This window comes from Periophthalmus magnuspinnatus, chromosome 3, assembly GCF_009829125.3.
Source record: "Periophthalmus magnuspinnatus isolate fPerMag1 chromosome 3, fPerMag1.2.pri, whole genome shotgun sequence".
Classification (NCBI taxonomy): Eukaryota; Metazoa; Chordata; class Actinopteri; order Gobiiformes; family Gobiidae; genus Periophthalmus; species Periophthalmus magnuspinnatus.
Genome location: NC_047128.1, coordinates 11,062,369 through 11,086,822, shown reverse-complemented (window position 1 = coordinate 11,086,822; position 24,454 = coordinate 11,062,369). Strand labels below are relative to the sequence as shown.

The 24,454-nt window shown below is 40.3% G+C and overlaps 1 protein-coding gene across 1 annotated transcript in view; it reads right to left on the bottom strand.

The window, feature by feature from the left end:
* Positions 1–1,219: 1,219 nt before the first annotated feature.
* The window catches only part of hsd11b2 (hydroxysteroid (11-beta) dehydrogenase 2), a 42,984-nt gene continuing 19,749 nt past the window's right edge, over positions 1,220–24,454 (bottom strand). The window contains exons 2-5 of the mRNA XM_033985776.2: positions 19,880–20,092; positions 10,585–10,770; positions 6,474–6,611; positions 1,220–1,902 (exon numbers count right to left, since the gene is read on the bottom strand). Coding sequence (XP_033841667.1) covers positions 1,499–1,902; positions 6,474–6,611; positions 10,585–10,770; positions 19,880–20,092 — 941 coding nt within the window. The 3' untranslated portion in view covers positions 1,220–1,498. The remainder of the gene's footprint in view (positions 1,903–6,473; positions 6,612–10,584; positions 10,771–19,879; positions 20,093–24,454) is intronic.

Genomic DNA, 24,454 nt, shown 5'->3' with positions numbered 1-24,454 from the left:
AGCAAGTTTATATTTGATCCACATTTTTCAGTCATTATTGGTTCAAGACATACGTAGATGTCTGCAGTGCTTGGATAAAAAGGGCCCATTATGAGTTCTAATTCATTTGTGTTTGTGGTGAATGTCCCAGAAATAAAACAAGAGTTCTGCATTATTTTTGATCCCTTCAACTGTTGCACAAAATAATTTACAAAAAAGACAACTCTGAGTGTGGTATACGAGAGGTCCAAATATCCAGAGTCCACAGCGGGTAAACGGACATACATAAACCTGAAGCCATGTCTTGCTGTTGTATGAATTTACACCATTTGTTCTTGAATTTAAAGCTGCACTAAATACCTTTTTCAGTGCAGGGTCTACCATCTGCGTGCCTCCATGGAGATATGATTGCTTTGCCCTGAAATGTTTCTCAGTATGGCATTAAATGTATCTGTCTCCATGGAGACAAGAAGGTGATCCCACCATGCCAAGTTACAGGTCCACACAGGAAAGAGGCACTTTTGTTTTGCCTGTATCCAGGTCTGACTGTTTATCTAGTACTCAATTTTGTTACAGATACTGGAGCAACAAAAGAAAAAAATAAAAAACTCAAGTAAAAGTATCACATGAAAAAAGTACTAAAAAGTAAAAGTATTAAAGCACCCATTTACAAATGTACTTAAAGTGTAAAAAGTAAAAATATTTTTTCACAGATTTTGAGGCTTATAAGGCTTCAAATGCCATTTTTGCTGTGTTTTGTTCAATAGAAACAACTGAATCAATCTTTTATTCTATCTGTTTTTATTTGTATATTTCTGTTTCGTTCAAATTATGAATGTGTTAAAATAAACCCTTTTTAGCAGGTCTCAGACAATAATAATAATAATCAAAAATGTACTGGAGTAGAAAGTATAGACTTGCTCTCAAATGTAGTAAAAGTAAAAAGTATCCACTTTAAAATCTAAAGTACAGATACCTAAAATGTATACTTATACTAAGTACAGTACTTTAATACTTTACTTTGTTACATTCCACCACTGTCCAGATGCAGGAAAATAAATTATGCACTTTCAATATGAGCTCATGAATTTGCCTGTGAAGTCCAGACCGATTTGTCTCTGTGTGTTTTACACAGATGGACCTGATTTAATTGATTTATTATTATTATTATTATTATTATTATTATTATTATTATTATTATTATTATTATTATTATTATTATTATTATTATTATTTAATTTTTTTCTCAGTCCTGTGATACTTTTACTTTTCTCTTTTCCTCATAAGTAGCCATATTTGTTTTGATATGGACCATGCGTCTCCCTGACTGGCTGTCAAACACGCCCCTCTGAACTCGGGCAGATTAACCGGTGACCAGCCTCATATTGTTGTAAAGTATTGGAGGAGTGTGTATTCTAGACACCATGGCAACTAATAAACCGAAGTAAAACACAGCTTCAGTCCATGCTATGTGCTGACGCCGTTGCAGATATATTGTCCATGAGTTTTATTTTCATTTTTATTTCCCAAACTTCTCGTCATTATTATTGTTATTATGAAGATCAATACTGAGATCGAACTCTGCTTGTTTCCTCAGAGCTCGGGGCATCAACTTCTTCTGCATAAACAGTTTTTGGAGGAACTTGTTGCAAACACTGAACGGGAAGTAGCTGTGGATAAAGTACATAAGCCCCACCCCTGGCCCGGCGTAGTATCGTGGGAGGGGCCGAGGGGCGAGCAGAGCCTCTGCAATGGTGTTGACGACAGGGCTGAGGTCGGGGTTGGCGGTGCGGGCGTGAGACTGAAAGAGTTCCTTGGTTTCAGTCAGATAGTCTTCACCATATTCCTCAAGCAGAGATGGAGGAAGTGACTGGAGCAGAGTCTTGTGCTGTTGTTCCCAGTAGGCGTGGTTACTGGACTGACCTGCGGCAGACAAGAGTTTAAAGAGGGGTTATTAGACTTCTATGGGGCATTAACAGCTAACACATAACATATTCACCATGTTTCCTTTTATTGTTTTGACACAACATATTAGCATATTTTTAATATAATTTTTTACTCTCTGAGTCCCCTCTCACTTTGTTCCCCTTCAGCACTATCACAACAAAATCAGTGTGCATCCTGCCAATTAAACTACTACATATCACATCAGGTTTGTCAAGTTGTTCTGCAGAGTTTTGTATCATGGTTTTGTATATTTATGTAGAATTGTTGTGTAGGAGCATGGATGACATAGGCTTGTGTGCGTAACATTGGACAGAATCTTAGAGCTAACCATAAGAGATTACTCAAACATGCATGGATGACGTATAACCTCTTCAGGCATGCTTTTGGTGAGGGAACAACGTTGGTAAAAAGCTTTTAAAAAAAATACATTTTGCATAATACCCTCTTTAAGAAGGGATTTATTATGGGGTTCAGAACAAATGTTTTTGTGCATTAGATGTGGGTATATTGTGTTTTTTAAAGGCGCACTGTGTAACTTTTCTGGTGGAGAGTCTGCCACCTGCTTGTCTCCATGGAGATCTTATTGTTTTGCCTGGAATGTTCCACAGTATGGTATGGAACTTATATCTCCAGGTGATCAGGTGGATATTTTTGAGCCATAAAACACCTGTAATTTAATCAATGATGAAGATTGATACGTTTAATGCCATACTGTGGAACATTCCAGTCAAAGTGCTTCTAAAATCTGTAACCACACAGGTGGTCATGAACAGTTCCATATAGATCTTTTACACTGTGTTCTGTCCCACACTTAATGGTGGAGAGCTACTGCTGTATGGGTGGATGTGTCTTAGATGCTAGAATTGGAGAAGGCTGTATACGTTTGCATTATTATTGTGGCCATAGCTGTCTGAGCTGTCTGAGTCGACCACCAAGGCACGCTGACCGCAGTGGACATAACAACACAAACACATGGACCAGTGAACCCAAACAGTGCATTCCTTTTAGTAGTAGAGTAAAGCCACAGCATGTAACTTTTTGCCAAAAAATATACAAAAATTATTGTTTATTGTTTATTGTTTATTGTTTATTGCACTGAAAATAAGAAAAACTGGGTGAATGGGTGAGTGGTTCCTTGATGTAAAGTGTTTTGGGCCTTGAAGGTGGAAAAGTGCTATGTAAAATGTAACAATTTACCATTTATTTCCATGGAATCATGTAGGTGCCACCTCCAGAAGCTTCCATACTGGACCTTTGAGTGTATTGATATACATGTTCTATAATGTTCCTACAGGGGGCACTAAAGTGTTCCTTTACCTTAAATTATTTGGTAAATAAGACTCAGGCTCCATATTGTAAACCTTAAAAGCATTGCTTGACCTTGCGTCTCCTCTTCCTCTGTGTAGGTGGATGTTGACTAATAGGGCATGGAAGCTTTGCTCCAGCACACTTGATCCGGCCTTTTTACATTTTAATCCGAGAAGAACAGGTTTTCCCAGACAGGATTTAAGCCCTAATCTCTGGGATACTCGCGGGTTGAATGTCCTTTTGGCTGACGTCCGAATTGGTTGTTCACAATTTGGCAAAACAACTCATTGTGTCGAGAGATTTTCATGTTTAAACCTGCCAAATGGTGAGCACTGTTAATTGGACAAAATGATATCACTTTAATCATTGCAAAACTGCAGAAAGTTGTAATCATCAGCTAGTTTGTAGTTCCTTCCTACACAGACTTTTAATAACATTAAAAGGTCTGTGTAGTTCCTTCCTACACAGACCTTAATGTTATTAAAAGTGCTAGTGGTTTTGCACCTCTAACACAAGTCAAATCAGGTTAAGGTATATTCACTGTTTGTGATAGCAACAATTTCTTATTTGGTGCTACAGACTGAACAGATACTCAAAACACTACTCCAGATACATAGGGGACCAGAAAACTAGCCCTTGCCATATGATAGGAAGAGTAGGAGAATCTGATTTAAATTCTATTTCACTGTAATGTGTACTGTACTTCTCTAAGTAGTTTGAAGACAATGTTTTTACTTCTATTTATTTAATATATTTTGCAGAGTAACATTACTCTTACTTGAGTAAAAGTTGTGATTCCTCTTTATACTGTGACCAAGACTAAAGTGACTTGAGCTTTCTGGTGGCTTTATGATTTCAACATTTCTGTTTCCTGTAGCTCTTTCAGATATCATTCAGTTTGACTTATTTATTGTGAATTATTTTATGTTTTGTCTGTCAAATTACATTCATTTTAGGTTAGAAATCAAATGTCACGCCAAGACAGTTGCTCTTACTATCAGGGGCAGTGCTAGGGGGCTTGAGGGGGCACCAACCTCCCCTGGAAGGGTCAATGCTCCCCAATACAGCCCCCCCAAAGATTGTTGCCCCATTTTCATAGCACATTCAATCTTGATTAAAAATGTTCAAAAATAATACTCAATACACATTAATAAAAAAAACAATTCCATATTAGCTTTTATAAATCACTACATAGGCAACTACATTCAAACTTGTTTAAAACAGTGACTAGGGCGTGGGGGTATGCTCCATTGTTAAAAGGCTCTATATTAATATGTTCCTCGAACCAAAAATGTCTGGCTCTGCTCGTGCTTACAAGCACTCTTAATTATTTAGAAGTAACAGTTGTATCATATCATAACTATTGTGCAATTTAGATTAGCCTTGGCCCTACATTTTGGTTGTTAGGTAACAGTTATGGAATCACCTCCACATACGTCATCATTCTCCCATGTCTAAACAAAGAGTTAACTTTAAAATCACTTTAAAATCTTCATCATTTTTCAATTTTAAAGGTTGTATATTACTCAGAACTGACTTGTGAACCTTTAGTCATGTGGGAATGTTGTTACCTCCTAAAAGACATACCTGGAGTTGTGCTTTGTTTCATTCACACATTTTTGCATAATCCTGGATTATTAGGATTATTATTAGAGATCACCAAACTCAAACTGCTCTGTTCCATTCATGAAGAGCTATTTTTATGGTAAATGGATATTTTAGCCTTAATTGAACTGATTTGCTCAAAAGACACTAGAGTAGAACCATAATTGTTTATAAAAAAAAATTTTTGTTCCCGGGAGGAGGCCCCAGGGAAGACCCAGGACACGCTGGAGGGACTATGTCTCTTGGCTGACCTAGGATCCCCTTGGGGTCCCACCAGAGGAGCTGGAGGAAGTGTCTGGGGTGTAGGATGTCTGAGAGTCCCTGCTTAGACTGCTCCCCCCACAACCCGGTACCAGATAAGCAGAAGAAAATGGATGGACGAATATTTTCGTATTATTTTTTGGTCAACTTTTTGTTTCAACAACTGTACACAACATCTGTACACAGCACCTGTACACAACATCTGTACTAACGGCTTTACAAACCAGAGGTCAGTGTATTATTGTGGGCACTTATGTAGCACAGATGTATTTGTGATTTTGTGGGAATTTTTGAAGCAATTCCTCATCACTCTGTGAGAGGGAGGACAGTAGTGAAGAGCAGATGTCCTGCTCCACGTGGAATCCATTATGTCAGTATTAGTCTCAGTGGGAGGACTGAGGAGGTCAGACCACAACCAGAACCCGGACTAGACCACTCACTAAAACAAACACAAGATATATCCATTTAAAGCAGCACTATGCAACTTTGGGCCCTTAAACTGATACTAAACCAAGTAATAATTACAAAAACCATGAAAACATCTAAGTGCTTTACTTCAAGGAGCCACTCACCCATTCACACATCCATTCATACAACAGTGAACACAGATACTGGGGGTGAGGTGGGTTAAGTATCTTGCCAAGAACACAATGGCAATATTCATCTGTAGGAGCTGGAATCACACTGCCAACCTGTGGGTCAGTGGATCTTATTAGGGTGCATAAAATGCTTTTACTTATGCTTAAGCAATCCCCCATAAAAAAAAAAAATATATATATATATATATATATATATATACGTATATATATATATATATATATATATATATATATATATATATATATATATATATATATATATATATATATATACACACATATATATATATATATATATATATATATATATATATACGTATATATATATATATATATATATATATATATATACGTATATATATATATATATATATATATATACGTATATATATATATATATATATATATATATATATATATATATATACACGTATATATATATATATATATATATATATATATATATATATACGTATATATATATATATATATATATATATATATATATATATATACGTATATATATATATATATATATATATATATATATATATATATATATATATATATATATATATATATATATATATACGTATAACAAAATAAAAAATGAAATAAAAAGTATACAAAAGCATTTCAAAAAGCTGTCATAGCGATAGGACTTAAGTGCATATGTCAGGTTAGCGTAATATGGGCTCTTAAACTGATACTAAACCAAGTAATAATTATAAAAACCATTAAAACACCTAAGCCTGTGTGGGTGATATCTTTTACCTGTCTTGAAAGCTGCCGGTAACACGGTGGACACCTGGACACCCCACTGCACCAGTTCATGTCTTAGAGTGTTCATGAACAGGTTCAGAGCCGCTTTGGACGAACCGTAGGCCGACAGACAGGGGAACGGCAGGTCACCTGGGAAGAGGGAGACAACACCTCAGACTAAATGTACTGCCGCTGCACAATTATTTGAAATCACATTTCAAGTGAGCATTGTCTGAGAATCCCTCGACATTATACCTTCCAGGGGAGGGAGGCTCTACCCGGCTCCAGGGTCATAGTGCTTGATACCAGTGTACCACAGTATAGCATGGAGACAAGCAGGTGAGTTATAAGTCAAATCTGCGGAGTGGCAACCTCGCTCACGAGAATGCATATTTTGATGAAAACACTTATGACTGAAATGTACACAGATAGATACTGTGGCTGATCCCCCACAGTATCGCCCACAGGAGTGATGGACTCCCACCGTAAGTTACGCAGTACAGCTTAAAGATACCAATTACATTGGATACGGCCAACTCCAGTAAAGGCAGTGTACCTGAATCTGTCTTAAAAACATAAAAAAAATAAAACAAAATAGAACTAGAAGTAGATGATTTTAAAAAGTTTGCAGTGGACCAAAGTTATTCTTCACCTTATGCATTCCTAGCATCACCACAATGAGTTTATAAGCACTTTTCACAACTCTGGGTGACCAGAGATTTGCCATCACAATAATAATAATAACAATAATACTAGCATGTTAACACACTTACTGATTACCTGACAAAAAAATAAAAAATAAAAAATGTGTTCTAATTAGATGCAGACAGTACACAGTGGATTTACTTTGACCTCAAGAGCTGCTTATACGATATATCTGTACTGGGGCAAGACACATTTTGCTCAAATACATGGGGCAGTTGGGTACAGGGCCTTTAACTCTTACAGCTCAAGCAGAGTTTTAACCCCAGGTCACGGGAGACTTTTAAAGAACTTCGTTGAAAATTATTAAAAGCTGTTAAATGTACTGTACTGCACAAAGTGACTCTTGTGAGCTGTAAGCCATGTTATAATGCTGTTACCTTCTCAAAAACATCCCTGGAGTTGTATTTTGTTGCATTCACACATGTTTGAGTAACCCTTTATTATTAGTCTGCCCACATCTCTAAAGCTTAAAATGCTCTGTTTCACCTTGTGATGTCATGAAACAGTAGTTTTTAAGTTAACAGATAAAAGGTGGAACAGAGTGTTTTCTGTTTTGAGAGAAGAGCTCAGCCTAAATATGCAGGGTTTAAACATGTGTGAATGAAATAAAACAACTCCAGGTATGTTTGTGATGAGGAAACAACATTAGAACATAGATAATATGAAAAGAACATAGTGTAATATGGGCCCTTTAAATATGTTCATTGTCAGTCCTGCTGTACTGTATATCAGACATGTCTTGTGAAAAGTTAATAGGTAACCAAAATGTAACTTTGCTTTCCGAGAAGTGAGAGTGGATTTATGGCATGAGAGCAAGTTCTGGCTGTGCTCGGAGGCGCGTCCTGACAGAAGAACGCTGTGCCAGCTGGAAGTAACGCGATATAAGTGGGAATTATCAGAGAGAGAGGACGCCAAGTCAGGCCCTGCTCTTCAGACAAACAGGGGTACAACATGTGTGTGGTTTGATATACAGGGTTAAACCAGGGTACGGTGGTCGAGAAGGATCAAATTTAATACAAGAAACAAGAGAAAAGTAATTGCTGGGTTTCAGATAACATCGTAAAATTCTATAGGCCAGTTATATTTAAAGGCCCTACTTTACGCAAACTTGACTTTTGTGAGATTAAGTCATGTTATAATATTGTTACCTCCTCAAAAACATACCTGGAGTTGTGTTTTGTTTCATTCACATATATTTGAGTGATATTTTATTCTTAGTCTGTCTCAAAAGCTCTAAATGCTCTATTCCACCATGTCATGATATATATATATATATATATATATATATATATATATATATATATATATATATATATATATATATATATATATATATATATATATATATATATATATATATATATATATATATATATATATATATATATATATATATATATATATATATATATATATATATATATATATATATATATATATATATATATATATATATATATATATATATATATATATATATAAATATTAATGTAATGTAATCAATGGGGAAATCTGGCTCTTGTCCCCCTCTGGGAGTATGGCATCATCACATTTTAGAATCTGAAAACCACATAGTTTTAAAGGGGTTTAGGTAACTTTTCTGTCTGTTGTGTTCTTGTCTCCATGGAGATCTTACTATTGCTTTGCCTGGAAGGTTTCACAGTATGGTATGGTATGGCAAGACCCTGTACCTGATTTCTTCCCATGTATTTGAACAAAATGTGTCTTGCCCCAGTAAAGATAAATTGTATAAGCAGCTCATGAGGTCAAAATAAGTCTTCTGTCTGCACCTAAATATAAAGCACTGGGAAGTGCTTATTAGCATGCTAGTTGTTGTTAGTATTACCATGATGGCAAAACTCTGTTTTGGTCTTTGAGAGTTGTGAAAAGTGTTTGTAAACTCATCATGGTGAATAATTAGGATGCTCTGAATGCATAAGAGTTTTAGATTCAAATGTATTTATTTAAATGGACAATGCATATGAATGAACATATGTAAATATGCCAGAATTAGCTCAATGGCTACTTTCCATCTGTGGTCTCTGGCAGGTCAGGAGACAATGTTTAGCACTTTACAGACAAACAAACTGTAAACAGGTAAATCAGCATTAACCACTGCAAACAGTTTCAAATAAACTGCTTCTGTTTTTTCATGTTTTTAAGTCAGCAAAAATCAATTACAGCGCCTTTAACTTTCATAATTTGCATTTGTTCAGGTTTTTTAAGTCTTCTGATTTAAACATAAAATTATTTGAAAACAGTAAAGTAACTTAAAGTTAATTTGCTCTGAATACAAAATCATGCTTTGTAAATATCTAACTGTCCCTGTACCAAAACAGACAGCCCACCAGGCTGAGCTTATCTTAGTGTAAAACAGTCCAATGTCCAGTGAGAGGAGGCGTGTCCACACTAATGGACTGTACTGTTATTACACAAACTCAGGGAGACCTCAGCCAACTCCACACAAAGGTGGGGTTAAGTTAGGTGAAGTTTCATTTATCAGGCACACAAGCTTGTTTAGTCCATATGTAGAGCACCCACTTTTCTCCACAATATTTATCCAAACACCTCAGGCCTATCCATGGGTTTCGGTGGGGGTGTCCAAGGGGCTAAATGCATCCCTCAGACCAATGTTATTGGCCCTCAGGCCTCCTGTTGAATTGGCCCAAATGATCATAGGCAGTACTTTTTTACTGAAAATGTAAGTATTTCTACCAATACCGCTTCAAAAAATTACATTGCATTATGATACAGGCCTAAAATTAATGTTTCAAGGTTTATTAAAGGAACAATGACTCTGTCAAAGACTCCCTGTAACAACATCAGTCCTTTAAATTTGTTTCAAAATCTATCCCTCACTTTTTCTCATTCAAAAGATAATATTTTGACGCGAGTTACTCATTATGAGTTAAAATGTTACACAACTTAGTTACTGCCTCAAAAAGTAACATATTACATTACTTGAGGCTTGTGGCCAAACCACCTTGTCAAAGCCAGATCTCGTCAGATCTCAGAAGCTAATCTAAACCAGGCCTGGTCAATACTTGGATGGGACACCACTGGGAATTCCAGGTGCCCGTAGTAAAAACTGTCCTTAGGGAAGACGCTTCAAATTACTGAGTACAAATGTGGTGTGGGAGTGAAGGTCGGGGGCTGGTGGGTGCAGATTGGCAGCCTTGCTTCTGTTAGTCTGTTCCAGGGCAGCTGTGGCTACAACCACCAGGTACAAACTGAATAATGTATGAAATTATAAAGTGACTTTGAGCGATGTTGATCATCACATTCTGTTGTCTAAAGAAATAGTTTTTATTATGATTGTGGTATCAGAATCGGTATCAAGTCTATTCTAAGTACTGAAATTGAGATGTTAGTATCGTGACATCAGTAGTGAACAGCAGTAGCGTATGCAGTGTCATACCTGCAGGGCTGGAGATGGTGACGATTCTTCCTTTGGCTCGTCGGAGCAGAGGCAGGAAGCTCTGGGTCACTGAGAGCGTCCCAAAGAAGTTGACCTCCATACAGCCGCGGAAGTTGGACAGCAGGGACAGCTCCGAGTCTCCAAAGTTCACACACACTCCAGCGTTATTCACCAAACCCCACAGACCTGAGGGACAAACAGGACCAGTTTACACTCCAGAGTTATTCACCAAACCCCACAGACCTGAGGGACAAACAGGACCAGTTTACACAAAAATACAGGGAGCAGCTCTGAGTTCTTAAACAGACCTCTACTTATGTCATCAGCACTGAAAATTCCATAAAAACTACAGGGACAATTTGCTAACTTTTTTTTTTTTTTGGCAGTTCAAACCTTCCAATTTTTAAACTATACTCATTATCACTCAACTGTACTCATTTACAAAATAAATGTTTTAAGTCTGTTTTTGAAAGACAATCTCAATTTGAATTGACAATCTATTAATGTCTTTTAGAATGATGAATATTACACCCTCACTAGAATTATTTAGATGATTTCAGCCCTGGAATTCTAAATCACTTCTGAACTAAAGGTAAAAGGTAGCTGTTAACTTAAAAACTACCACTTCATGACATCACAATGTGGAATGGAGCATTTTGAGCTTTGGAGATGTAAACAGACTAATCATCCAGGACTTCTCAAACATGTGTGAATGAAAGAAATTACCACTCCAGGTATGTTTTGGAGGAGGTAACAGCATTATAACATAGCTTAAATCTCACAAGAGTCCATTTTGTATAATATAGGGGTATTAAAATTGGCATTCGTGTGGTAAAACATAATGCTACAATTAATATTATTTTTAAATCAACATTCCTGAGGGGCTATTAACTGGAATACACAGGGAAAGACAGAAAGGTACACGCAGCCAGGACTTAGTGGTGTTTATGTAAAGGGAATCGGCTGAATGGATTTGAACCATGTACTTGGCAAACAGTGTCTCAAACTGTGGCACCGCTCCACAAGGTCCGATGCAGGCACGGCAAACACAAATTAAGAGCTCAATGATGCAACATCCAACAGAAGAAAGGCATCGTGGGTAATGCAAACAGATTTACAGGGCTGTAAAATAAATACAGCTTTAGGCATAAACCTTTGACTTTTACTTTGAGGAAAGTTATTGGACAAGTGGGTATCTTTATGGAGCTGGATCTAAGCTTCTCTGTTACACTGTAGATATACTGTTGTCAGAAGAAACATGCCATCTGCTGTTTTGTTTGTTATTTTTACTTGAAATAACTACTACGACATGATATAAAAAGCTTACTCTGAGCTAATAAACTACAATTTGAAGTAGTTAAAGGTGCGCTAATGTTTCTGATGGAAGGCCTTGTATGTTCTACAGTACGGCATTAAACTTGTGTTATTATGATACAGCAAGTGTTCATTGTTTTTCTGCAAACTCAGATTCGAGATTCTTTACCTTAAACCATAAGCTGTATAAAGAAGTGGACTAAGTGAGTGTGACGTCACCTATGGCGTTCGGCTCCAGTCAAATTAAGCTCATTATGGCTAGCAGTTATAGGGGCCAGTTTGGAGTTGATTTTACATATGTTGAATTCCGACCATATGTATCATAGCAACCAAAGAGCCAACCCGGAGCGAGGCTGTTGAAACACTCCTTCCCGCCTGCACCACTGGGTTAGCACAGAGCAGGCACTTAGCAAACCTGAACGTGAATGCGGCTAGCAGTTAAGCTATGTCAATTTATATATACAGTCTATGCTTTAAACCTAACCACTCTGACAGCCTATACAGTGGCACAGCGTCTGAGTGGCAATGTCTTACAGCAAGAAGGTTCTGGGTTTGACTCCTGGGCCATTCATGGTTCCTCCATCAACCCAAAACCTGCACAGTATAAGTCAAATCCTCCAGCTAAGATCGTCCTGACCAAGACTAGGTCAAGATCTGGGTGTGCTGCTCCTGACAGGTTCCCCCAGCAGCATTGAAGGATGGGTCAAATGTACAAGACTATTATCTTATCGACAGTCGTATATCATCGTTACAGTAAGATTGGGTACATTTAATTAATTCACTAATGTTCAACGGATTCCAAAGATAACTCCTGATATCAGTGTGTACTAGTGTTTATTATGTTTCTGCTCTGACACACTCTGAAGATAAGACGGAGCCAACTGTGCACTGGAGTACTCTTCATTCATACACTGCGTACCTATGAGAATGGCCTCTTATCTGAGTGATCTTTAAACTGTGCGCTCAAGTTTACACAAGAAGAGAGGGGAGAGCAAGGGAGAGGTGGGAAGAATCGGAGGGAGAAAGAGGGAGGGAAGGGAGTGAGAGGGAAGGAAGGGGCAGAGAGAGGGAGGGAGTCAGGGTGAGAGGGGAGGGAGGCAGGGGGTCAGTGGGCGAGGGAGGGAAGGAAAGAGGGAGGGAAAGAGGAAGAGAGATGGAGGGGAGGGAGGTGGGGCCTAGGGAGGGAGAGGGAGGGAGGAGGAAGAGGAGAGGGAGATAGGGGGGAGAGAGGAAGGGGGAGACGGAGGGAGGGGTAGAGGAGAGGGAGACAGGGTGGGAGAGAGGAAGGGGGAGATGGAGGGAGGGGTAGAGAGAGAAAAAGGAGGGGTAGAGGGAGAGAGGAGTGGGAGGGAGAGAGGGAGTGAAAGATGTTGCTTGTTGAGTGATTGTTCCATGAGGTTTGTAGAGATAAATAATGACAGGAGTACTTGTTTAAAGTGCAGGTTACACCCAGTGTATCAGTCAGAAGTTTGGACATTCATGTTTCTTCTTTTTTCATTATTATCTCTGTCTATTATCTTTATATATCATTATTTACACTGTAGATTCTCACTGATGCATCAGAACTATGAATGACACATCTGGAATATAGTGAACAAAAACACACTCAAAAGAACTCCAAACATGTTTAAGATTTAATATTTTGTAAAATAGCTTTACCCTTTGCTTTGATCACTGCAAAAGTCAGTTATTTAACACTTATTTTCCTTTTTTTCATTCGTTACATATTTCTATATATCTTATTTCATATATTTGATGTCTCGTATAAAAAGATGTAGAAAGTAGTAAACATAAAGAAAAAACACACTGAACGAGAGGATGTGCCCAAAGTTTTGACTGGCCATGTATAAGAATGAAAGAACCCAATTTTCATGTGTACAGATGTATTCTGGATTCTCTTACAGAGAATCCAGCTGCCAGGTTCAAATGGTTCAAATGGTTCAATTGGGGAAACTGGCATTGATGTGGCAGGTCTTGAGTCTTGGTCTTGGTCTTTAGTCTTGGATCAACCAATCAGAGACTATGCTTCAGTGGTGTAGCAATGTTATAAGTAAGAAGGAGAAAGACATCAGCTACAAACTAGCAGCAACCAAGCCCTGAGGCCTGAACATGGAAGTCAATGGGCCGTGGTCAGTGGTGCATGTTGCTAGTTTAGCCTTTAGCAGCTAGGTACAGCCGGTCCTGACTTGGCCATCAACCAATGAACTACCCTGTAGGACACGCCACAAAATTTGACTTTTGTGAAAGCTGTAGAGGGGATAAAACAAAACCCCCACCTCACTGTATGTATCTCTCCCTCTCTCTCTCCACTCCCCTCTCCTCCTCTCTTATGCTCCTCATTCTCCTTCTCCCTCCTCCTCCCTCCTTCTCCCACCTTCTCTTTCTCTCAGGTCAGGTTACTGTCTGGCCTCGCTCTGATCAAACACCTTCCACGTAAACAGGCTGTTGAACATAACACAGAGGAACATTTCATTCAAGAATGCCACAGCTGCCCTGGGGCGAACAGACAGGAATGTGGCTGCCAATCTCTGCCAATGTCCTTTTTGGGTCACAGTCATACTGATACATTCGCAGGTGAAAGATGAGTGAAGTGTGTTGTCCAAGGACAGAAGAACAGTATGTAATGAAGCAAGATTGAACCTCAAACTGTTAAAAGTATAAAGTTAGTATAAATTGGTCCTAGAAAGTCAGCTTTGGTCAAACAAAATAATTTACAGAATGAATGAACTGTGGAGATGGAGACAGATAATAATGGTGTATGAAGATATGGTAACACAGACTGGCAGGACTGCCATTGAAATTCATCTTGGACTAAAAACATGTCCTGCAAATCAATTAGTTGACTAAAAAGGGGTGTTGCAAAAACTCTCAAAACTATTAAATATCTTCATGTATCTGACCCAAACTACCCTTTATGAAAAAAAAGTACTAGGAAACAACGTATTTGTATAAAGACAGCTTAAACGTGTGAATCATGAAGTAGACTGAGTGTGGCGTCACCCATAGCGTTCAAATTTTGAGTCAAGTTCCATATTTGGAATTCCGTTTGGCGGAGGAGGGGTGGTGCTTAGCAACACTAACAATCAAACCTGTTGCTAACGCTAGTGGGAGCAACCTTGAGGAAAGAAGGCAGCTGATTTAATATGTTATTAACGTTCATATCTTGAGTAGATAGTGAAATAAAAACCCCAGGATCGGGTTAATACGAACATTTTAAGACCAAAATGACGAGTCTGACAGCAGGAGTTACAGAGAGAGTTACAGTTACAGAGGTCAAAGTGAGCCTATTTGGAATGAGGTGGCTAGCAGTTTAGCTATGTCCATTTATATATACAGTCTATGGTTTAAATAAATGTCATTCACTCACTCACTTCTTCTTTCTCCTTCTTTCTTGTCCAAATAAATCCTTATCATTTAAAAGTTTGACTGATTAGTCAACTAAACGAAGGTCGCCGCCAGCTCTACAGGTTGCCACTGCCAACATATTGCAGCCCAGAAAGAATGCCAGTGCCAAAGAGTATTAATGTTTTCTATGCAGACAGATCCCACTTTTCATGCACTTCATGTGAAAAATTGTGACATGCTCTAAATCAGGGGTGTCAAACTCAAATACACAGTGGGCCAAAATTTTAAATTGAACAAAGCCGTGGGCCAAGGTTGAACAAATGAACCTTTTAATATGGAACCAAACAAGTTTTGATTTAACAATGAATATTGAACAAGCAAGGCTTATATAACTTTAAAATGCAGGCATGCAAAATCGAGTTGCTAATAATACTACTAATAATAATAGTAGTAGTAGTAATAATAATAATAATAATAAAACATATCAATGGCATATTAAATAAGATTTAAATAAAAATTGAATGCCTCCTTTCTGTTTGCAGCCTTTTGAGTTAAATGTGAAAATTAGCTTCTTACACAGGCTAATAAATTTGAAAATGAAATAACATAACAACTATGAATAAATCAACCATTCAGGCCTTGGAGTAGCAAGAAAAAGTGCATAGAAAATGTATTTACTGCTCATTTTGCGACACACTGATCTACTCTGATGCGCCCAAGCCAGATACCTGGCATCTTTTCTTGGATGCCAATTCATCAGTGTTGGGGCTCAGGGTTTGAGCTGAAGAAACCTTCATTATTGAACAAAGGTGTTCATCAGTTAGACGTCTCCTGTGAGACGTTTTCGTCATCTTCATTGAGGAGAAAAGTTGCTCGCATAGGTAAGGGCTACCAAACATGGAGAGCAATTGAGCAACTTCGGTGCGGAGCTGAGGCATCGTGTCAGGGATGAACTGTGGAAACTGTGCAGCCCCAACAGCATCAAACTTTGACTTCAGTGTTTCATCACACTGGAGTTCAATCAGCTCCATTTGGAGGTTGGTCTGCCTCTGTCCTAATTGATGCGCCAAAACAACAGCAGAGCATTATGGGATTTGTAGTATAAGTGGTGAATGCGGTGTTACAGCGCTGCCACCGTATAATAATGCGGGCCAGCTCTAATATTAATTTGAAATTGCCTTGTGGTCCAAATATAATTACACTACGGGCCAAATTTGGCCCGCGGGCCAGAGTTTGACACCTATGCTCTAAATGAATGGGACAAGGGCTTAAAGGCTGTGTAGGACAAACAAAAGAGGGACATGTGTTCACCTTTTGTACCCATACAAAATAAATAAATAAATAATAGAATTAATTTACCAAGGTTTTTTTTTGCTTCTGTGGAGTACTAAAGATGAGGTATTACACTTCTACAGGGTATTAAAGTGTCGTGATCCCGGTTTGCTGTCCTCCTGTGCTGTGTTCCCCCCTCCCTCACCTGCCTGTCTCCGGAGCTGGGCGGAGTCCTGCTCCTCCTGCGTGCACCTGCAGCCCATCTATGCAATCAACACCACCTGCTGTGGATAAGAGGAGCGAGGACCAGACACTCTGCGCCGGAATGTCCGCGTGTCACACGTGAATATTTCTGCTCGACTCTGTACCTTCGTACTTTTTGTGAAATCCATGTCTCCATGAAAACCATGAAATCCAGCTCCGGACCTCCCTGCACCTGCACTTCTACCTTGGTATGGTCTCACGCTACCCGCGCCTTGCACATATGTCTTTCCCACGCTCCCCAGCTTCTCTGCATCTAAGAACTGAATCTGTCCATGAACTGCGCTGTGAAGCACCCTCGTTCCCCGGTCCCGGATTATTGAACTGTGATTATTGTGTACCCACGTTTTGTGAATAAAAACATTGTTTAACCCTTCGAGAGTCGCGCACTTTTGGTCCCTCTGTCTTGCTGGTTACGACATAAAGAGAGGGTATTTGACTTATATGGGGTATTAACTGTAACACCTAACATATTTAGATCACCATGTTACTTTTTATTAATTTGAAAATGTTATATTTGCCGAACACTCCTTTTGCTCTCTGCACTAAGTCATTCCCCCTTCAGAGTGCTATCACAGCACAATCAGCATGTATCCCACTAATGAAACTATTGCACATCACATCAGGTTTGTCAAATTAAGTTGTTGTGTACAGTTTGGATCATGTTTTTGTATATTTATGGAGAATTGTCATGTGGGAGCATGGCTGACATAAGCCTGTGGGCGGAGCATTGGACAGAAACTTAGACCTAACCGTGAAAGGTTCAAATAGTGCCGCAGAGAGATCGCTAAATTACTCAAACAAGCATGGATGACATTTAAAACCTCTTCAGGTATGTTTTTGATGAGGGAAAACATTATAACATGGTCAAAAGCAAAAAAAAATAAAAAAATAATAAAATAAAATAATAATAATAATACCCCCCATGAAGACTAATACAACAAGGCCAGTTACGTCTCCTGGACTGGCGTTACCGGGGCCCCACCCTGGAGCCAGGCCTGGGGTGGGTGCTCGGCAGCGAGCGCCTGGTGGCCGGGCCTTTCCCCACGGGGCCCGGCTGGGCCCAGCCCAAAGGAACGACGTGGGGCCGTCCTCCCGTGGACCCACCACCTGCGAGAGGAGCCATGAGGGGCGGGTGCTGAGAGATCCGGGCGGCAGTCGAAGGCAGGGACCTCGCCGACCGGATCTCCGGACATAGAGACTAGCTCTGGGGACATGGAATGTCACCTCGCTGGGGGGGAAAGAACCTGAGCTTGTGCGGGAGGTTGAGCGTTACCGGCTAGATATAGTCGGCCTCACCTCCACGCACAGCTTGGGCTCTGGAACCCAACTCCTTGAGAGGGGTTGGACTCTCCATTTCTCTGGCATTGCCCGCGGGGAGCGGCGGCGAGCTGGTGTGGCCTTGCTCATTGCCCCACAGCTCAGCCACCACGTGTTGGAGTTCACCTCGGTAAACGAGAGGGTCGTGTCCCTGCGCCTCCGAGTCGGGGACAGGTCTCTCACTGTTGTGTCGGCCTACGGGCCAAACAGCAGTGCGGAGTACCCGGCCTTCTTGGAGTCCCTGGGAGGGGTTTTAGACAGTGCACTAACCAGGGACTCCGTTGTTCTCCTGGGGGACTTCAATGCCCATGTGGGTAATGACAGTGACACTTGGAGGGGCGTGATTGGGAGGAATGGCCTCCCCGATCTGAACCCGAGTGATGTTTTGTTATTGGACTTCTGTGCTAGTCACAGTTTGTCCATAACAAACACAATGTTTGAGCACAAGGGTGTCCATCGGTGCACGTGGCACCAGGACACTCTAGGTCGGAGGTCGATGATCGACTTTGTTGTCGTGTCATCTGATCTCCGACCGCGTGTCTTGGACACTCGGGTGAAGAGAGGGGCTGAGCTATCAACTGATCACCACCTGGTGGTGAGTTGGATCTGCTGGCGGAGGAGGAAGCCGGACAGACCTGGCAGGCCCAAGCGCATCGTGAGGGTCTGTTGGGAACGTCTGGCGGAGCCCTCTGTCAGAGGGGTCTTCAACTCCCACCTCCGGGAGAGCTTCTCCCTGATCCCGGTTGAGGTTGGAGACATGGACTCCGAGTGGGCCATGTTCTCCACCTCTATTGTGGATGCGGCTGCTCATAGTTGTGGTCGTAAGGTCTGCGGTGCTTGTCACGGCAGCAATCCCCGAACCCGGTGGTGGACACCGGAAGTAAGGGATGCCGTCAAGCTGAAGAAGGAGTCCTATCGAGCCTGATGAGTACCGGCGGGCCAAGCGTGCCGCGGCTCGGGCAGTCACAAAGGCCACACCCGAGTGTGAAGCGGCTGGGATGAGAATCAGCTCCTCCAAATCCGAGGCCATGGTTCTCGACCGGAAAAAAGGTGGTTTGCCCTCTTTGGGTGGGTGGTGAGTCTCTGCCTCAAGTGGAGGAGTTCAAGTATCTCGGGGTCTTGTTCACGAGTGAGGGAAGGATGGAGCGTGAGATTGACAGGCAGATTGGTGCAGCGTCTGCAGTGATGCGGTCGCTGTATTGGTCCGTTGTGGTGAAGAAGGAGCTGAGCCCAAAGGCGAAGCTCTCGATTTACCGGTCAATCTACGTTCCTACCCTCACCTATGGTCATGAGCTCTGGGTAATGACCGAAAGGACAAGGTCGTGGATATAGGCGGCCGAAATGGGTTTCCTCCGCAGGGGGGCCGGGCGCACCCTTAGGGATAGGGTGAGGAGCTCGGTCACACGGGAGGAGCTCAGAGTAGAGCGGCTGCTCCTACACGTCGAGAGGAACCAGTTGAGGTGGCTCGGGCATCTGCTTAGGATGCCTCCTGGACGCCTCCCTAGGGAGGTGTTCTGGGCATGTCCCATTGGGAGGAGGACACGCTGGAGGGACTATGTCTCTCGGCTGGCCTGGGAATGCCTTGGGGTCCCACTGGAGGAGCTGGAGGACGTGTCCGGGGTGAGGGAAGTCTGGGAGTCCCTGCTTAGACTGCTGCCCCCGCGACCCGGCCCCGGATAAGCGGAAGAAAATGGATGGATGGATGGATAATAATAATAATAAAACTTGCATAATACCCCTTTTTAAAGTTATCCCTAGATTTGATCATTTGTGTATTTCTTACCTCTGAGTCCAAGCTTGGCCCTGGTCTCTGTGAGGGCCTGCTGCACCTGCTGAGGCTGTGTGATGTCGACCTTCAGCAGAGTGAGTCTAGAGGAGCAGGTCTGGAACAGGTCCTGGGACCCCTCTGAGCTCAGGTCCAAAACTGTGGCAAAGACTTCAAAACCAAGAGAGTCCAGATGCTTCGCTGTGGCCTGCCCGAACCCAGAGTCACAGCCTGATGACACATAGAGGGAGAGAGGGGCAGTTCATTAGCATCTGTTTGTTTCATACCTCTCTTTGTAAATATGTAATGTTTTTAATATGTCTGTGTGGTTTTGTAGTTTGCATGTTCTCACTGTGCCTGGGGTTTCTTCCAGGCACTAAACTGTAGTGCCTGGAAGAAACCCCAGGCACTCCAGCCCATCAACCCAAAACTTGCACAGAAGGTCAATCCTCCAGCTAAGGTAGTCCTGAGTCTGACTAAGACATTACAATTACAAATTTACAAATTTCTTTCTGGGACAGTGAGTACACCTTAATTTCAACATTATATACCGGAATTAACAAGGAACTAAACTAAAGGAAAAATCTCAACAAGACAAAGACCATACCAGGACTAGAACAGAACAGAAAGTGTGAACACACCCATTGTGTATTAAATGCATGTATTAAAATCCGTGTATTTTAAACTAAGGCGTTAGCTGCAAAGGACAGACAGTCAATTCACTCACATCCATATGCAGTAATCCACAGTAACATGGGAAGAAAGGCATAAGCAATAAAAACATTAAAGGGCCCATATTAGGCTATTTTCTCATCTATGTTATAATGTTGTTTCCTCATCACTAACATACCTGGAGCTATGTTTTGTTTCAATTACACATCTTTAATTCACAAACCCTGCATATTTAGGCTGAGTTCTTCTCTCAAACAGAAAACACTCTGTCCCGCCTAGTGATGTCATTTGGTAATACAGGAAGTGCTCTACTGTGTTTTTAAACTCACTTTCACTAGAATCATTTGGGTCATTTCAGCCCTGGAATTGCCAATCTCTACTGAACTAAAGGTAAAAGGAGCTGTTAACTTCAACGCTACTCTTTCATGATATCACAAGGTGAAATAGAGCATTTTGAGCTTTCATGATGTAGACAGACTAATAATAGAGGGCTACTCAATCATGTGTGAATGAAACACAACTCCAGGTATGTTTTGGAGGAGGTAACATTATTACAGCATACCGGTAACTTAAAGCTTACAAGAGTCACTTTTGTGTAATATAGGACCTTTAAATAAATTATAGGCAGAAACATTTAACGCCATACTGTGGAACATCCCAGACAAAGCAATAAAAGCTCCAGGACACCAGAAGAGTTACATATTGGACCAAATGTATTGGTTGTGTTGTGTCTCATGTGCCACTCAGTTGAGTTTGTAGTAAAAATAGTATTACATCACTGGATTCAGACTCATTGTATCATCTCCACTCGTGTTGGCAAGAGTCCGGCTCCCGACTGATCCACAAACAAATCTGCACTCCAGTTAAATCACAGGCCAATGCGGGTCTATGAGGTCATTTACATTTAATTTCTCCAATGACATCTCCATGGAGACAACAAGCAGAAAGGTTACACTGTGCATCTTTAAAGCTTACTAATGCATTATGGTAAATGACGCTGGCATTGACCTAGTTTATGGTTAATAGCTCTGTAATTATCTTATTTACTGGGCCTAGCCACAAGAAAAACAAACCGGGCACATGCTCAGTGTCTCTGTCTGTGTAAATAAAAAAAATGAAATTAATTTGTCAGTTGAGCGGAGTTTAGGCCACAAGATTAATATGACAAGTTTGTGGGGCTGATCCAAAACTAATAATTAGAAGGTTCAACGCATCATAAGTTTAGATAATAAATCTCCCATAGAGTTACACAGGCCCCAGTCCTTCATATGAAAACATGACATCACCAAATTCTCGAATGTGAACAGTATCAACTGAAATTTGACTAATTGTCCAGTACAAACATAGACTGTATGTATAAATGGACATAGCTAACCTGATAGCCGTCGCGTTCCAAATAAGAAGCAAGCATGGGCGTACTTTTGGCTCCATCGACTCACTTTACATTTAAAAACTGTGGGCCCTCTCTCTGTAACTGCTTCTGTCAGCCTCATCATTTTGGTCTTAAAATGTTTGTATTAACCCAATCTACATGATCCTTGTATTTTTATTTCAATATTGTGTCCGTAACTCAAGATATGAACATTAAAACAGCCAAATCAGCTGCCCTCTTTCCCTGAAGGCTAGCGTTAGCAACAGGTTTGATTGACAGTGTTGCAAGTGCCCATTCCCTACTAAACCAGCAGTGTGGGCAAGAAGTAACATTACCTTCAACAGCCTCCCTGTGAATTGGCTCTTTGGTTGCTATGGTACTCATGGTGGGAATTCCAAATGTGGAACTCGGCTTCAAACTGGCCCCTATAATTGCTAGCCTTGATGATTTTTTTTTTTTTTTTTGGTGTTTTTTTTTTTACACAATGACTATATGTGTTTAGCCTGACATTAGCTACCATGATCTAAAACATGAGGGGCCATCTCACAGCATAGAGCAGTCTATCATTACATCTCCCGTAAATGCATCAAATGTTGCCAAATCTCAACACTTTCTCATCATCTCTTGTTTCGTGTTGCCAGATGCCCTCAGGTGTGTATACTTGAAAGGGCTTAACTTTGTGCCAACTTTCCACCGGCCCACATGCCAAAATATGCGATCGCACCAACTCCAGTCCTGTTCGGACAAATGCCATGCTTCTATTTGTTTCTATCACTGTCAGAGGTATGTGAGATTGACTTCTTTTTTTTTTTTTTAAAGAAATGGTACTTTTCAAAGTACTTTTCTAGCAGCGTACTTTTACTTCCACCTTAGTAATATTTTTATTGACTTCACATTACGTTCACTTCAAATTATAAATCAGATCTAAAGTCCAGACAGTTACTCTTTAAGTTAATCTTACTTGAATAGTACTTTCCCAAATACCTTTTTACTCTTCCATCCATCCATTTCCTTCTTCTTATTTAGGGCGTGGTCACGGGGCAGCATTCTAAGCTGGGACTCCCAGACTTCCACACCCCAGACACTTCCTCCTGTGGAACTCCAAGGTGTTCCCCAGCCAGTCACGAGATATAGTCCCTCCAGCGTCTTTTTAGTCTTACTCTAGTACTTGAGTCTTACTTCTACCTGAGTAATATTATTTTCACGTAATGCTACTCTTACTTGAGTACAATTTTTGGCTACTCACCCAGGTGTGATCACTGTTTCAAATGTCTAAATGTCACGTAGAAATCTGGTTGACGTGTGTTTTTCATTCACAAAGAAAAGGTTATTATACTTGAATGGTATCAACGTCAAGACATCAGCCCAGTCAGATGCAATTAAAATGGAACACTATGTACTCCAGTCAACGTTAGAGTCAAATCAAAGGGAGTGTTTTGAATAGTTCTGTAATCTATATTTAGTGTGGTTAATAACAAAAGATAAGCACCAAAAGGGTGTGAGGAACATTTCGGACAATGAGTAACAAATTACAGCTTCCATGGATATTATCATTACAATTTAATGATGACTAGAGCTTAATAAATAAATGCTGTGATACTTTTTACAACCTTAAAGGCACGTACCTGATTTACTGTCTTGCAAACGTGACAAACACAACCAGATCATTTTAAACGGTTTGCAGCAGTGCAAAGGTAATCCTCATTTACTTTATGCAATCAGAACAACCTAAATACGACTCACCGTGATGAGTTTATGAGAACTTTTCACAACTTTCATAGACAATAGCATAGTTTTGCAGTCAACAGTTAAAGTTAACAACTAGACCTGATTACCAGACAATTAAAATGCTTTATAAATAGACACAGACAGCACACTTATTTGACCTCAAGAGCAGATCAGAAAATATATTTGTTCTGGGGCAAAGCACATTTTGCTCAAATACGAGTCCCTTTAATCCTGCATGATTTATTTTCAATATCATGCTTTTGGATGTGTAATGAAAAGTTGTGTCCTATTTTGAATGAATGGATAGCTCAACAACAGGCCTATTATTTTGTGTCTAAGTGAAACTGTCACGCACCCATCAATCAGACTCTGAGCCTTCTACATGCAAATGAGCACATTAATAGACTCATTCCAACCTGTTCTTGTTGCATGTGCTGTAGTCTGAGAGCCACTGATCAACCTTCCAATTTTCTTTTATCAAAAATTATTATTATTTTCTATAGGCTCAAATTTTTCATAGGCTTAAAGGCTTTATTCTATTGTAAATTGCTGTACAGGGGTAAATGCTGAAAGGCACTGTACCTGATTGTTACTGTCTTAAAAACATGAAAAACAAAACTAGGTCACTTTAAATAGTTGATAGTCATATAAAGTTGATCTCACTTACCTTATGCCTTCCGAGCATCCTAATTATTTACAATGATTAGTTTATAAGCGCAGAGTTTTGCCGTGACGGTAAAGTTAACAACAAGTAGCATGCTAATGCACACTTCCTGACTATCAGACAATAAAATGCTTTATAAATAGATGTAGACAGTACA